This window comes from Gossypium raimondii, chromosome 7 (assembly GCF_025698545.1).
Source record: "Gossypium raimondii isolate GPD5lz chromosome 7, ASM2569854v1, whole genome shotgun sequence".
NCBI classification, from domain to species: domain Eukaryota; kingdom Viridiplantae; phylum Streptophyta; class Magnoliopsida; order Malvales; family Malvaceae; genus Gossypium; species Gossypium raimondii.
This window is the reverse complement of record NC_068571.1, coordinates 6,498,759-6,513,870: the sequence shown is the minus strand read 5'-3', so window position 1 is coordinate 6,513,870 and position 15,112 is coordinate 6,498,759. Positions and strand designations below refer to the sequence as shown.

Here is a 15,112-nt window from a genome sequence, read left to right as displayed (position 1 = left end):
TTGCCTAATTTCCATTTTAGTCCCTAAACCGAGACTAATTTTTATCTTTCCCAATTAATTGTATATTTCCATACAATGTCCACTTTAAACTAAATTTAACTCCCTATTTTCACTTAAATCCCTAAATTTCAAAATTTTCACAATTTAATCCTTTTTCATTTTTAACTTAAAATCTATCAATTTAATCCCTAATACTAAAATTATTCAATATTAACAACACTTCAAAATTCAATAATTACTAAAATTTCGACATGGGTCGGGTAGTACTTAACACCGGAATTTCAAAAACATAAAAATTACAAGAAAAAGGACTAAATTAACTAACCAATTAAACTTTAAACCCTAAAAATCCCTAAGCCTTGCGTCTTTCTTACTCTTTTTCTTTTTCCTTAATTCCTTTCTGTTTTTCGTTTCGCTTTGGCTTTCTATTCTCTGTTTTTTTTTCATTCACTTAATTTATTTTATTATACATTAGTTTATTATAATATTAAAGAACAATGGCATAATTGCTTCTTTAGTCACTTTAATTTTTCTTTAATCTATAATTCAACTTTTATCCTATATGCAATTTAGTCCTTATACCTAATTACTCTTAATTCATGCAATTTCACTTAATCAAAACCTGATTAACTACACAACTAGCTTCGTAAATATTTTTAATAAATATTTACGAGTTTGATTTACGGGAACGGAGTCTCGAGAATGCACTTTCCAACACCTCTGACTATCGGGTCATTACATACAAGGCTTGGTATCATGTTTGCTGTTAGCCTTCTATCAAGGTTGATGCATTGCTACAATGTTGTTCACTTTAAGGGAGCCATTTGGCTATGAAAGCTCTTATGTGATTTAAATGAAAGCCAAGATGAAGCTACTAAAATTAAAGTTGACAATCAGTCAGCTATTGCCATAACAAAAAACCTTGTGTTTCATGGCAAAACAAAGCACTTTAAGATTAAATATCATTTTACTGTAGAGGTTGAACAATCAAAGGAAGTTAATTTGATTCATTGCAGCTCAGAAGATCAACTTGCTGATATTTTAACTAAGTCTATTGGTGCTACAAGATTTGACAACTTAAGAAGAAGTATTAGTGTTTGTTGCATGCAGTTCAAGGAAGAGTATTGAACTTTGGCCTGCAATGCAACTATGTTTTGTTTAATATGTAACTAGCTTAGTTGTTTTGTAATTTGTCTATTTGAATCACTAAGATTAGTTTGTTGATTTGAATGATGTTCAAGTGATATTTTGGCTGATAAGTCAACTTTATTTTGTGTGCAAGATAAATTATGTAATTTTTAATGTAATTAGTGGGAGTAGTTATATATTAGGTATCTGCTTTGTAACTCATATATTTGGTTTAATGAAATCAGTTACACGATGAGTTTTGATATATATATATATATATATATATATATATATTTGCATCGTTTCTCTTTGTTTCTTTTCTCCTTTGTTTTGGCTGAAAACCCCATCAAAGTGGCTCTCATGTCAGCACTAAGTACGCCGTTGGAGCTTGACTTCCTTTGTGCCAAAGCTACCGAGAAAAGTACAGGGAACACATCCTTAACTCTGTATGATATTGCCGTTTGAGTAGGCAGAGCCGATAAAGCTGTTGAAACTGCCAGGAGGTTCCCGGAAGAAATGGTTCAAAAAAGCATTGAACTTTGCATGAACTGCATCCAACATAGGGCTGCGTCTCGTGCACCTGCCGAAGTTCCATCTACATGAACCAAGTGAAGCAGTTAAAAATTGTGTCCATTCTATATATAACCATCCAAGAGAGTGAAATCAATACAGTAAAATGAGATGAATAAGGTTTCATTAGGCTTTGTTGTACATCTTGACCCTTCCTTGTTTATATATAAGACACCCTTTCTGTTACCATACATGTATATTTAATATTTCCACTCATCAAAATCATAGGAGAGGCAGAGAGCACTGCAAGTAACACTTTTTATTAGGGTCAAACTAAAGTTTTACTTTATTAAATTAAGAAAATTATTTTTAATTGGATTTTCATTAATTTAAAGGAGCAGGGCCCATGCAAAGCCCTAAATTCATCCCTGCAAGTAGCCATAAGAAACAATGCATGTATTGCGCATCACCTTACACATTATCACACTGCTTTGCTTGGTAAACTTGATTAAACAAAAAATAGGATTAATGTTTTTTTCATGATTCTGGCCAAAAAGAAAAACAATTGTGATCATAAATTTTAATCATTAACAAATTTCCCAATTTCTTTTTTTTTTTTCATCTTAACAAATCCATCCATCTAGAAAGCCTGAGCTTCATCTTGAAAGAGGTAAGTCGAATTCTTAAATTACTTTCCAACATTCTTTTCAATTTTAAGATCAATGAACCCAGATCTGTAATGTCTTAATTTTTTTAGACGAGATTCTTGGATTTTAGTGCATTTAGTTCGTTGTAAAGGTTTTTAGTTCATTAAAGAAAAATGTTGGGTCGTCCTGTGTCCTATAGAACTCGAAGCTCTAGGCCAGAGAACCTGGGAAAAAATTCTTTACATATGATTGCCAATATTTGTTTAACTATATTCGTAATAGGAGCTCTAGTGGTCACTATTATAGCCGCTACTTATGAACCGGATGACCCATTATTCCAGTCTTCTACCAAGATCACAACTTTCCTCACTTCCATGTCAAATTCTACGTTTCAATCGAATAATACTGTCAGTAGAACCGGGGAGGATTTAATGGCTGCCAAACAGACTGCATTAGCCACTTTTGGCAGTGGTACTGATGCAGCAGAAACCAAGGAGACGAATTCGTATGAAACTAGTTCATCAGAATGTAAGGTTGATCCCAAAGAGCCACTTGATTGTAAGGATCCAGAAGTGTTTCAATTGATGATGCAAAAGGCAATTGAGCGTTTCAAGGATATACACTTTAACAGGTTCGGGAAGCCAACTCCTGGACCCGAGGGGAATACTTGTGATATGGCCTGGAGGTTTAGGCCTAAGCAAGGGAAGGCAACTGGTTTTAATAAGGACTATAGGCGGTTTGTGATCAATAGAGATAATTGTACGGTTAGTGTGGTGAGCATTGGGGAATATCATTCGGGTGTGAATGCAAGGAAGAAGAAGAAGAAGAATAAGAATAAAATACCTGGATATGAGCCAGCGTCAGGTTTGCAGGACCAAGGTGGTTTCTCTTTGCCTGCTGCTGGGGAAATGGTGAACGATTCTCTTCCGGTTGTCGAGTCCGAAAGGGCATTTATTCATAGGAAGTACTTAATTTATGTCGGTGGTGCAGATAGGTGCAAGAGCATGAAGCATTATTTATGGAGTTTCTTGTGCGCATTGGGGGAAGCACAGTATTTGAAGCGAACTCTGGTTATGGATATGACCCTTTGTTTGTCTTCGGTATACACTTCATCGAACCAAGACGAGGAAGGGAAAGACTTCAGATTCTACTTTGATTTTGAGCATCTGAAACAAGCAGCGTCAGTGTTGGATCAAGATCAATTTTGGCAACTTTGGGATAAATGGCAAAGGAAAGATAAATTGAGTCTTTACGTTGTTGAGGATTTCAGGGTGTCGCCAAAGAAACTTACTGAGGTGAAGCATTCTTTGATTATGAGAAAGTTTGGATTCGTAGAACCGGATAATTTCTGGTACAGAGTTTGCGAAGGAGAGACCGGATCTGTTGTTCAAAGGCCATGGGATCTGATAAGGAAATCAAGAAGGTTGATGGATTTAGTTGCAGCAATTGGATCAAAGTTGAACTGGGATTATGACTCTGTTCACATCGTGAGAGGCGAGAAGGCGAGGAACCGGCACCTATGGCCTAATCTCGCCCAAGACACCTCGCCTGGTGCCCTTCTCTCGACCTTACAGAATAAAATTAAAGACGGGAGGGATGTTTATATAGCAACAAATGAAGCTGAAACATCCTTCTTTGAACCTTTGAAACACAAATATACCACTCATTTTCTTAACGACTATAAGGAACTTTGGGATCAAAGCAGTGAGTGGTATTCAGACACAGCAAAGCTTAACAATGGAGCTCCTGTCGAATTCGACGATTACATGAGGGCCTCTGTTGATGGAGAACTTTTCTTGAGAGGGAAGAAACAAATCGAAACATTCAACGATCTGACTAACGATTGTAAAGATGGTGTGAACACCTGCAATACTGCAGCCATTTAATCCTTATATCGATGTCGAAAACTTCATTGCAACATTTGGGTATGTTCTAGTTGTAGTTGTAACTAGTTTCTTCGTTACCTTTTAATAAACTGCATCACTTACCTGGTAGTTTTGTCATTCAGTGGCATTTCTTGAATCTTGTACTTGCAGATTATTGACCATCAATGTTACATGACATGGCATGATAACCAATTTCAACATTGCTTTGTCAACTGCTTTTTGATCAACTGCGTCACGTAGTCGTGGGGTGGAATTTGCCCTCTGCATCTTCAACAAGTAAATATCCCAGTATCTGTAACAAAATATAATTCTAATTGTGTGAGTGAAAAATATATTTCTAAATAAATAATTATTTTAAAAATAAATTAAATTATAAAATAATTATTTTAATTGTTAAAAATTAAAAAAAATCTTAGATACCGCCTAATGATATTTTATTTTGTAAATTCAATTTATTTTAATATCGCATGACATATAAAAATATACCACATTAAAATTTTAAAAATAGATTAAATTATGAAAAAAATTTAAAATTATAATTATTTGTCATGTTGTTATTAATTATCTTTAGTTGATGTCGAGTTAACTTGTGATAACAACTCAATCAATAACACTATCAATATTGTAAATTCTATAACACACGTATGCGTGTAGAAATAACGTATTTAAAACACAATTGTGTGTTTAAAAATAATATAAAATAAATAAAAATGTATAACTTGAAACTAATTAATAATAACACATGAAATATTTACGATATTAAAATAAAAATTATATTAAATTTTAAGTAAAATCAAATTTATACACATAAATACATCATATTAAAAGTACTAAATGAATATAATTGTTTATCATGGTATTGTTATTGTAGACACCTATTTTTGTCCGAACCCAATTGGAATCCCATTGTATATTTGTTCTCTCTTGGGCCAGTTCGAAGCCCACCTGATTTTGGTCAAACGGAGGCATTTGTTTTTTTTTTTTTTCCTTTTTGGGTCTGTCAAGGGCCAAGATTATTATTGTAATAGGCCAATTAACAACTCAAAAATTAAACCATCTTCAGCAGCAAAAAGAGAGAGAGAGAGAGAGAGAGAAGAAAACCCTAGCCGCACCTAGGCTTGCTCTTCAACCGCCACTCCTCCCATGCGCGCCACCATCACCACGTCAACCTCCGTACCTCCACGTCAACACCTCTGTACACAGCTGACTTCCGCACCTGCGAGAAAGACAAAAAAGAAGGATAGACAAAGAGGCAAAAAGAAACAATAGCAAAAATATTGTATTTTTTTTGCTATAAAAGCCACAAACAGATCAATGTATATTTTTTACATAGTAACTGAAACAGGTAAAAAAGAAAAATTTCAAAAGGTGATCTTTTATTCATTTTCTCTCTTCGTTTTTATTTTTTTATTTTATTTTTTAAAGAAACAAGCATAAAATAAAAAAAGAAGTTCAAGACTTACCTTTTTTCGCATTTGAGCTGACGTGGGAGGCTGAGGTTTGTCGTTTCCGATAAAAACGACGTTTTGTAGGCTCAAGGAGTCGAAAAGCCAATAAATGGCCTTTTTTCTATTTTTTGGCCACTGTGGACGGCAATGCCGTCGCCGGCAACTGACGACCGCTATGGTGGCCGACGGCAGGACCCTTGGCCGGAAGAGGAAAGAGAGGAGAGAGTTTAAAAGGTTTTTAAAGTTTTTTTTTTAAAATGAGGGGTTAAATGAAATTTTTGGTAAAAAAATGGGGTTTATATAGCTTATTGAAATGACGCCATTTTGAATTAACCCTCCAGACGCTAAACGGCGTCATTTTGACGCCAACCCACGCATGACTCGACCCGCAAGGCAAGGAGTCGGTAGCAACTCCCGTTTTAATTTTCATTTTCAAACAAAAGTCGATGCCTTTTTAAAAAAAGTGGTTTCAACAGCTTGGTAACTCCGCTGAGGACTTAAATAAGAAACTCAAGCCACAAGTTGATTAGTTCTTGTCTTTTTGTCGAAAATTGATGATTTGGGTTAAATTACGATCTTTTTATTGCATTTCATTTTTACGGTCTGCATCATTTTGATATGTTTGCTTTATTGGCTCGAGTTTTTTAATCTTCGCATATTGCATCGCATAATCGGTCGATTTTTACCCTTGTAAGTGGGAGTGAGAAACTATTCCTTCGTGAGGTTTTCACCTCCGTATAGGATAGTGGATCGCTTTCGGAATACATCCGTACCTATGTCTTCGTGAGATTTTTATCTCCGTATAGCCATAGGGAAATGTATTCCCCTTAACTGAACTCGGTCGGTATGAGCCTATAATGGGTGAGGATCGAGGAATCTACTGGTTCAGGTACCCTTACTTTAGAACCGAACCACATATAGTGAGTCATAAGAGCCTACCCTAGGTAAAACCGCACCGAACCCCTAGTGGTCATCCAAATAAGTACTATTTTTGTTATTTATGTTTTTGTACTGACGTGTTTTCTTTTGTTATGGTTATGATTGCATTGCATTTTCATCATAGAAAAGAAGTGTTGATTCACGTTCAGTTGCTAAATAGAGAGCTTGTCATGGAAAATGGATTTCTTGATAAAGTGGAAGACAATGTAGTCGTCCGAATACGGTCTGAGAAAACGTAACGAGGGATATGCAAAAGGATATTCAAAGAAATGGATCAAAGATTAGAAATATTAGAACAAATGCAAAAGGATATGCAAGATCAATTGCAAGCGCAGCTGCAAGAGCAATTAGCCAAAGTTCAACAAGACGTGAGGGATCAGATGCTAGAATCCCAAAGAAATATGATGAGCCAATTAATGTAGTTACTGGCTGGAAGGCTTGAAAAAGGGAAAAGCCCAGTGGTCAACTCTAGGGATGATAATGAAGACCCTACTATCCCCCAGGTTTTACCCCGATAAGTGTCCATGCCCAACCAGACGCGCGTCCAAAAGGGGCACAAGTTACTATCAGACCACAACAATATCAGACCGGTACCTCGGCACCAATGAATTACCCGACAAGCTCAGGTTCCAATCCAGGGGAAAATCCAATCAATCTTGTAGTTCCTGATCTAGACGAAATGGTAGAAATAGAAAAAAGCAATGGTGGAATTGCCAAAACAACTCGAAAATCAGTATAGGTGGTTGGAGGAAAAACTCAGAGCAATGGAAAATGCTGATTACCATTGCGGGGTTGAAGCCAAGGATCTGAGTTTGGTCCCAGATCTAGTACTCCCGCAAAATTCAAGACTCTAGAATTTGAAAAGTATAATGAGACTAGTTGTCTTGAAACTCATATCACGATGTTCTATTGGAGAATGATAGGATACGTTAATAACGATCAATTGTTAATTCATTGCTTCCAAGATAGTCTGATTGGGTCAGTTGCCAAATGGTACAACCAGTTGAGCTGTGCCAAAATCCACTTATGAAAGGACTTGGCACAGGCTTTCATGAAACAATACAGCTATGTAACATACATGACACCTGACATAATTACACTACAGAATATGGAAAAGAAGAAAAGTGAGAGCTTTAAGCAATATGCCCAAAGATGGAGAGAGGTAGCGACACAAGTTCAGCCACCTCTTCTGGAGAAAGAAACCACAATGCTTTTCATCAACACTCTGAAAGCCCCATTCACTAACCATATGTTGGGAAGCACTACCATAAGCTTCTTAGATATAATAATGTCAGGTGAGATAATTGAAAATGCGGTAAGGAGTGGGAAGATAGATGCTGGAGAAAGTGCCAAAAGATCAACCCTGAAGAAAAATGAAAATGAAAGGAATAATGTGAGCAAAGAGTATTCCAAATCGATCACTGTAGGCCAGTCGAGGGTCGTAACCACTAGCTATCAAGGCCCTTCAAGGCAAAAATCCAACTCAAAGCCAAACACAGAAAGACTTCAATTCACACACATCCCGATGACATATAGAGAGCTATACCAATTTGTTTGATGCGCATGTGGTATCTCTGTTCTACTCGAAACTCGTGCAACCTTCGTTCCCGAAATAGTATAATGCGAATGCCCAATACGAATACCACGCGGGAATAACAAGACACTCAATTGAAAACTACACTACATTTAAAAAGTTAGTTGAAAGGTTCATCAAGATGGGCATCGTGAAGTTTACAGATCCATCAGGACCTAATGTGGCAGAAAATCCGTTACCCAGTCATCCAGACCTATGGGTAAACGCGATAATTGAGAGTGGAAGAAATAGAACCAAAACCAATGTTGCAGAAGTAAAAACCCTCCTAAAATGGGTTTTGAAACAAATGATAGACATGGGATTAATCATTCAAAATTCGGAGAGGAGACCAAAATGGATGAGGAGCTACTGTGAGTTCCACGCTAAAGAATGTCATAAAATCCAAGAGTGACCTGAATTCAAAGCTTTGGTGTAGAGCCTAATGGATAATAAATAGTTGGAATTCCTTGAAGAAGTCAAAGGCCTGGGAGGAATGTTGGGGAATTTAAACGTTAACGCCGTATCCGAAGCCTGGGAGAAAATTTATCAAGCATTCGCTCTTATGTACCTAGAAGTGTTTTGAACAATTGGACCGTGGAAGAGATTCTTGTAGTTTTTAGAGCTAATTCAGAGTAATTTTCAAAGCACACTTGTTACTCTAAGCCTAGGAGCAATAAGAATCCTTTTATGAGATAGGCTTATGTCCAACGTCTTTATTTCAATAAAATGCATCTTTGTTTCTCACTTCGAGCAAATATTCTTTTATTGTTTCTATTTCATTCATAATTATACTATACAGATAAATATTTTTTGATTCTTTTGTTCTTTGAATCTTCCTTCACCGCTATGACAGGTCTCCAAATATCAATGATATGAGCGACACTGCTATTGACTCAGAACCTCCTTTTGAGCAAGATATGTGTCTAGAGGAACCACATGACTTTGAAGATAACCGAGACTGTAACTTATCTTCTGATTTGTTAAGGATGGTAGAACAAGATGAGAAACAGATCCTACTTTACAAAAAATCAATGGAATCCATAGCCTTTCTCTATGTGGGGCATAGATGTCATTGGGCCGATCTCGCCAAAAGCTTCTGGCAGTCATCGATTTATCTTTGTGGTCATCGATTACTTTACTAAGTGGGTGGAAGTTGCTTCATATTCCAATGACACAAAGTCGACATTCAGCAAATTCTTGAAAACAATCATATGTCGGTATGGAACGCCAAAAAAAAAAGAAGATCATATTTGACAGTGCACTAACAACAACAGGATATCAAAAGTTTGCAGTCTGTTCAAGATTAACACCATATCGCCCCAAAAAAACGGTGCAAAAAAAACTTCTATCGGGGCAACGTATTTCTCTTTGGCTTATCGCGGTTTTGCCCATTGAAGTCGAGATTTCTTCTTTCTAAGTTTCTTAGGATTCAATCCCGATTAAAGAGAAAAGTTCAAAGTTATCCGTCATGGTCAAATATACCAAAAAAATGCTGCAAGCTCACCAAAAAGGTTCACTCCAGAGAATTCCATAAGGGGGACCTGTTATTGAAGAAGATCCTTCCCATAGAAAAGGACTTTAGAAGAAAGTGGATGCCAAACCGGAAAAGACTTTATGTGGAAGGCATTATTTGGAAAAGCGTTAATTTTGACCAAGAGGGATAACAAAGGCTTTCCTAATCCTATGATCTCAGATTCAATCAAAGAATATTTCAAAAAAAAAAAGAAAAATAAGAGGCCAAGGTGAAAACCCACAAAGGGCGCCTTAAGACATAAAAGCCAAGGTAAAAACCTTTGAGTTGAAAACCCAAGAATAGACAATTCAAATTTTTTATCAAAGGTAGGGCATGTGGATGTCTTCTCCTCTCGAATTTAACGAGAAGGAGGGATGTTACATCTTGGGGGATCAACAAAGTCTTCTAGGACTTCTAAACACGTATCAAGTTCAAAGGGTCCTCGAGAAGTTTTGTACAGAGAAGCTCATGCTATGATATATGGGGCACCTATTTTCATTTTATTCATTTTGAATCTTAGAAAAATTTGCGATCTTGATTAATTTATTCATTTCGAGCTTTGCTCTTAATAAAATTCCATCTTGTCCATTTTTCAAGCTTTTTTTTTATTGAAATAACAATTAATGAACTAATACTATTCAAGCAAAAAGAGTTCTGCATATTACTCTGAAAACTTCTAAATAGTACGATGACTTGAAACAAGACTATTATTTAGAACTAACCAAACCTAAGGGTTGGCAACATTTGAGAAAGAATAGTCTAAATTATAGCTATTTCTTTGGGTTTTCTGTCAAAGATACCAGCTGAACAAGAAGGCAGGGTAATGCGTCAGTGATAGAACCTCGATGAACAACAAGTAATGTCAACCCAAGTATTAAAAGGGGGTCATTCTAAAAAAAATGACATTCTATATTCATGCAAATATCATTCAGTTAGGAGCATTTGATTCATTCTAATCATGACATTCTAATCACTTGGCATAAATAAGCCCATGAAATGGATTCTATAGATCATGTTACCCAGAGAATGGTGTAACAGGTCAATGAAGGCACTAATCCTATACCCTTGAAGTTGTAGTAGGATGGATTGAAGATCATAGCAAACCTTATCTCCCTGAAGTTGCAGTGGAGTAGGTTGAAGTTACTAGTCTTATCTCCTTGAAGTTGCAGTGGAGCAGAGAATGAAGATAGCGAATCTTATTTTCCTGAAGTTGTAGTGGAACAGATTGAAGCTATAAATTGCAGATCTTATCTCTCTGAAGTTGCAGTAGAGCAGATCATAGCAAACCTTATCTCTCTGAAGTTGCAGTAGAGCAGGTTGAAGATACAAGTCTTATCTCTTTGAAGTTGCAGTGGAGCAGACTGAAGATAGCGAATCTTAATTCCCTGAAGTTGTAGTGGAACTGATTGAAGCTATAAATTGTAGATCTTATCTCTCTGAAGTTGCAGCAGAACAGATCATATCAAATCTTATCTCTCTGAAGTTGCAGTAGAGTAGATCATATCAAACCTTATCTCTCTAAAGTTGTAGTGGAACAGGTTAAAAATAAACCAATCTTATCTCCCTGAAGGTGCAGTGGAGCAGATTGAAGACAGGATACAAATCTTATCTCTCTGAAGTTGTAGTGGAGCAGATTAAAGACACAAACCTTATCTTCCTGAAGTTGTAGTAGAGCAAATTAAAGCTATTAATCTTATCTCCCTGAAATTACAATGGAGCGGATTAAAAGAATAAATTATATACCTCCGAGGTTGCAATAAGTCGGATTAAATCTACCATAGTAAGTTTTATCTCCCTGAAATTGTAGTGGAGCAGATTAAAACCACAAATCTTATCTCCTTAAAATTGCAATGGAGCAGATTGCAAACCATTAATCTTATCTCTTTGAAGTTACAGTAGAGCAGATTAAAGCTACAAGTTTTCTTTCCCTGAAGTTGCAGTGGAGTGGATCAAAGCACCAATTCCTGTACCCCTGAAGATGCAGTGGGATGGAATGAGGCTACTTGAAGAAGCACCAAAAAGTCAAGATTCGGCTAGACCAGGAAAAATTGGCCCTTCTTTCTTTGCTTCATTCTCGTTACACGACAATGAATAAAGAGGAGCAGTTGTAATAGACCAAATTTGGCATGGGCCCAGATAAAAATTAAAACACAAAATAGACCAAAATAAATATAAAGTCCAATTTTTTTTTAACAGTCCATTTACATATCAAGCCCAAAAACATTACCCAATTAAAGCTCAAATACAACAAAAAACCCTAGTGGCCTAACAGCCCAAAATTTAAACCATTTTCAGCTGCAAAAAAAGGGGGGGAGAAAACCCTAACCGCACCTAGGCTTGCCCTTCAGCCGCCGCTCCTCCCACGCGCGCCACCACCGCCACGTCAACCTCCATACCTCCACGTCAGCACCTCCGTACACAGCTGGCTTCTGCACCTACGAGTAAGACAAAAAAGAAGGATAGACACAGAGGCAAAAAGAAACAATAGCAAAAATATTGTATTTTTTCGGCTATAAAAACCACAAACAGATCAATGTATTTTTTTTACACAGCAATCGAAACAGGGGAAAAAGAAAATTTTCAAAAGGTGGTCTTTTATTCATTTTCTCTTTTCGTTTTTATTTTTTATTTTATTTTTTAAAGAAACAAGCATGAAATAAAAAAAGAAGTTCAAGACTTACCTTTTTTTCGCATTTGCGCCAACGTGGGAGGCTGAGGTTTGTCGTTTCTGATGAAAAATGACGTTTTTTAGGCTCGGGGATTCGAAAAGCCAAAAAATGGCTTTCTTTCAATTTTTCAGCCACCGTGAACTACGGTGCCGTTGCTGGCGATCGACGGCCGCCATAGTAGCTGATGGTAAGACCCTTGGCCGAAAGAGGAAAGAGGGGAGAAAGTTTAAAAGGTTTTAAAGTTTTTTTTTTAAATGAGGGTTAAATGAATTTTTTGATAGAAAATGGAGTTTATATAGCTTATCGAAATGACGCCGTTTTGAATTAACCCCCCAGACGCTAAACGACGTCGTTTTGACACCAACAAGTGTGCGACCCGACCCGCAACGCTAGGATCCGCATGTTTTCTAGCGCATGGGCTATTTTCACGAATAGCCCTTCCGCTTTTACAGCGAGCTTCAAATTGGTCCTATTCACTTTTTATTCTCTTTTAATTTCTCTACGCATTTTATTTTTGCTTCAATTTGGTCCTTTTGGAACGATGCATTTTGGAGGGCAGGGAATATTTCCCATTTGGTCCCCCATATCATTCGCGTGTTATATTTTGATCTTTGCTTTATTTTATTCCGTTTTCCCCCTTAAATCTTGCCTTGATTTCAATTTAATTCATGTTTGATTAATTTGATTATTTATATTTGATTTATCAATTCATTTATTTATTTATCATTCTCTTACTTTTAAAATATTCAAATTTAATATTAGGTATTATTTTATCTATCTATTTATTTTTTACTCTTAAAATATTTAAACTTAACATTATGTATACATATTTTATCTATTTCGTTTTTATCTTCTATTATTTTATTATTATCTATTATGTATTTATTTACAAATTGCTCCTTTAACTTTTTCTTTCTTTCTTTCTTTTTTCCCAAGAACTGTTTCATTTATTTTATTTTTTATTTATTTAGTTTCAAATTTTTAATCAAATTTCTTATTGATGTTCACTTATTTATTTATTTACTTAACATTTCTTTTATTCTATTTTATAATCGGCTTTTATTTATTTAATTTATTTTATTGTGCCTTTTATTTATTATTTTATTTTTTTGCTACTTTCAATATTTCAAAATTTAGATATTATTATTATTAGTATTATTATTATCACAATTTATTATTTTCATTGTTATTATTGTCCTATTATACATATTGGTATCATGATCTATTGTTATTATTATTATTTTTATGTTTTATTTGTATTACTACAAATTACTTCGCATTATCGTCATTCATTAAACATGACATTTTTTTTACGTTTTAGCCGCTTTTTTTTTTTTACCATAATCAAATAAACTAAACTTATATCATTTAAAATATTGTATTAAATTTTTGTTATCTAAAATTGTAAAAAAAAGGGAAATTTTAAAAAAATAAATGCAATATGTCGTACTTGGAACTTCGAGAAATCGTGTCCTAACTTATGGGGATTCGATTTTCTTGTCGAACCTAAATGGCCAAATATTCTTTTAAATTTCAAAATACATGGAATTTCAATAAAAATTAAAGGCAAGCTTATTCTCAAGGGTTCAAATGTTGCATCCTAACTTACGGGATACGACAATTTGTTATCGCGGGACAAGAGGGCCTTTAATGCTCGTTTCAATTTATTCAAGCGTTTTTTTAAAAAAATTAACATTAATAAAAAAGGGATCGTATTTTAAAATCTTTTCAAAATTTCAACATTCGACATTAAGACATTAATTCATCAAAATTTCAAAATTCTGTTTTTTTTCTTTCCTCTTTCTAAAATAAAAGTTTTCTTTAAAAAAATGCTTAATCTTCGGAAAAATTTTAATTTTTTAAAAGAGAAAATTTAGATTTTAAAAATGAAAATATGTTTTTAGTCATTTTAAAGGAAAAACTATTTCAAATAAAAGTTTTGATCTTTTAGAAAAGTAGTGATTTTTTAAAAGAAAAAAAAAGAAGGAAGTTTAGATTTTTAAAATAAAAATATTTTTTATTCATTTTAAAGGAAAAACTATTTTGAAATAAAAGTTTTGATCTTTAAGAAAAGTTGTGATTTTTTAAAAGAAAAAGAAAAATTTTGATTTTTATAAATAAAAATAATTTTTTATTCATTTTAAAGGAAGGTTTAAAATTTTAAAACAAAGTTTTAATCTTTTAAAACTATTTCAAATAAAGCTTTGATTTTTAATAAATGTAGTGATTTTTAAAAGAAAAGAAAAGGAGAAAGTTTAAATTTTAAAAATAAAAATATGTTTTTAGTCATTTTAAAGGAAAGTTAGTCATTTTAAAGGAAAGTTTAAAATTTTAAAATAAAGTTCTGATCTTTTTAAACTATTTTGAAATAAAATTTTATTTTTAAGAAAAGTAATGATTTTTAAAAGAAAAAAAAGAGAAAATTTAGATTTTAAAAATCAAAATATGTTTTTTAGTCATTTTAAATGAAATTTTAAAATTTTAAAATAAAGTTATGATCTTTTTAATTATTTCAAAATAAAGCTTTGATTTTTAAGAGAATTAGTGATTTTTTTAAAAGAAAACTTTGATTTTGCAAAAAAAAAAAAGAATTTCAGGTCACCGTATGCGGTGGCTACACCAGTGAAGGCCGGAGAGCCATGGCCAACTTAGAAGGAGGAATAGTTTTTTTTTTTTAAATGAGGTTAAAAATGAAAGAATGAATAGATTTTTCTCATTTATAGGTGTCAAAAAATGAGTATTTTATTCCCACCACCTTACTTTTTAAATTTTCAAAAAATATTCTCTTTTTTGTAGCAC

General features: G+C 34.2%; 1 protein-coding gene across 1 annotated transcript; it reads left to right on the top strand.

The window, feature by feature from the left end:
* Window positions 1-2,218: 2,218 nt before the first annotated feature.
* LOC105771570 (uncharacterized) lies at window positions 2,219-4,460 on the top strand. Its single transcript, XM_012593005.2, has 2 exons — window positions 2,219-4,210; window positions 4,322-4,460. Exon 1 carries the CDS (start codon window positions 2,459-2,461, stop codon window positions 4,169-4,171), a length of 1,713 nt encoding a protein of 570 aa, XP_012448459.1. The 5' UTR covers window positions 2,219-2,458; the 3' UTR covers window positions 4,172-4,210; window positions 4,322-4,460.
* Window positions 4,461-15,112: the final 10,652 nt, after the last annotated feature.

Coding starts and splice junctions, on each gene's coding strand:
- LOC105771570 (XM_012593005.2), top strand. CDS start 2,459: ATGTTGGGTCGTCCTGTGTCCTATAGAACTCGAAGCTCTAGGCCAGAG.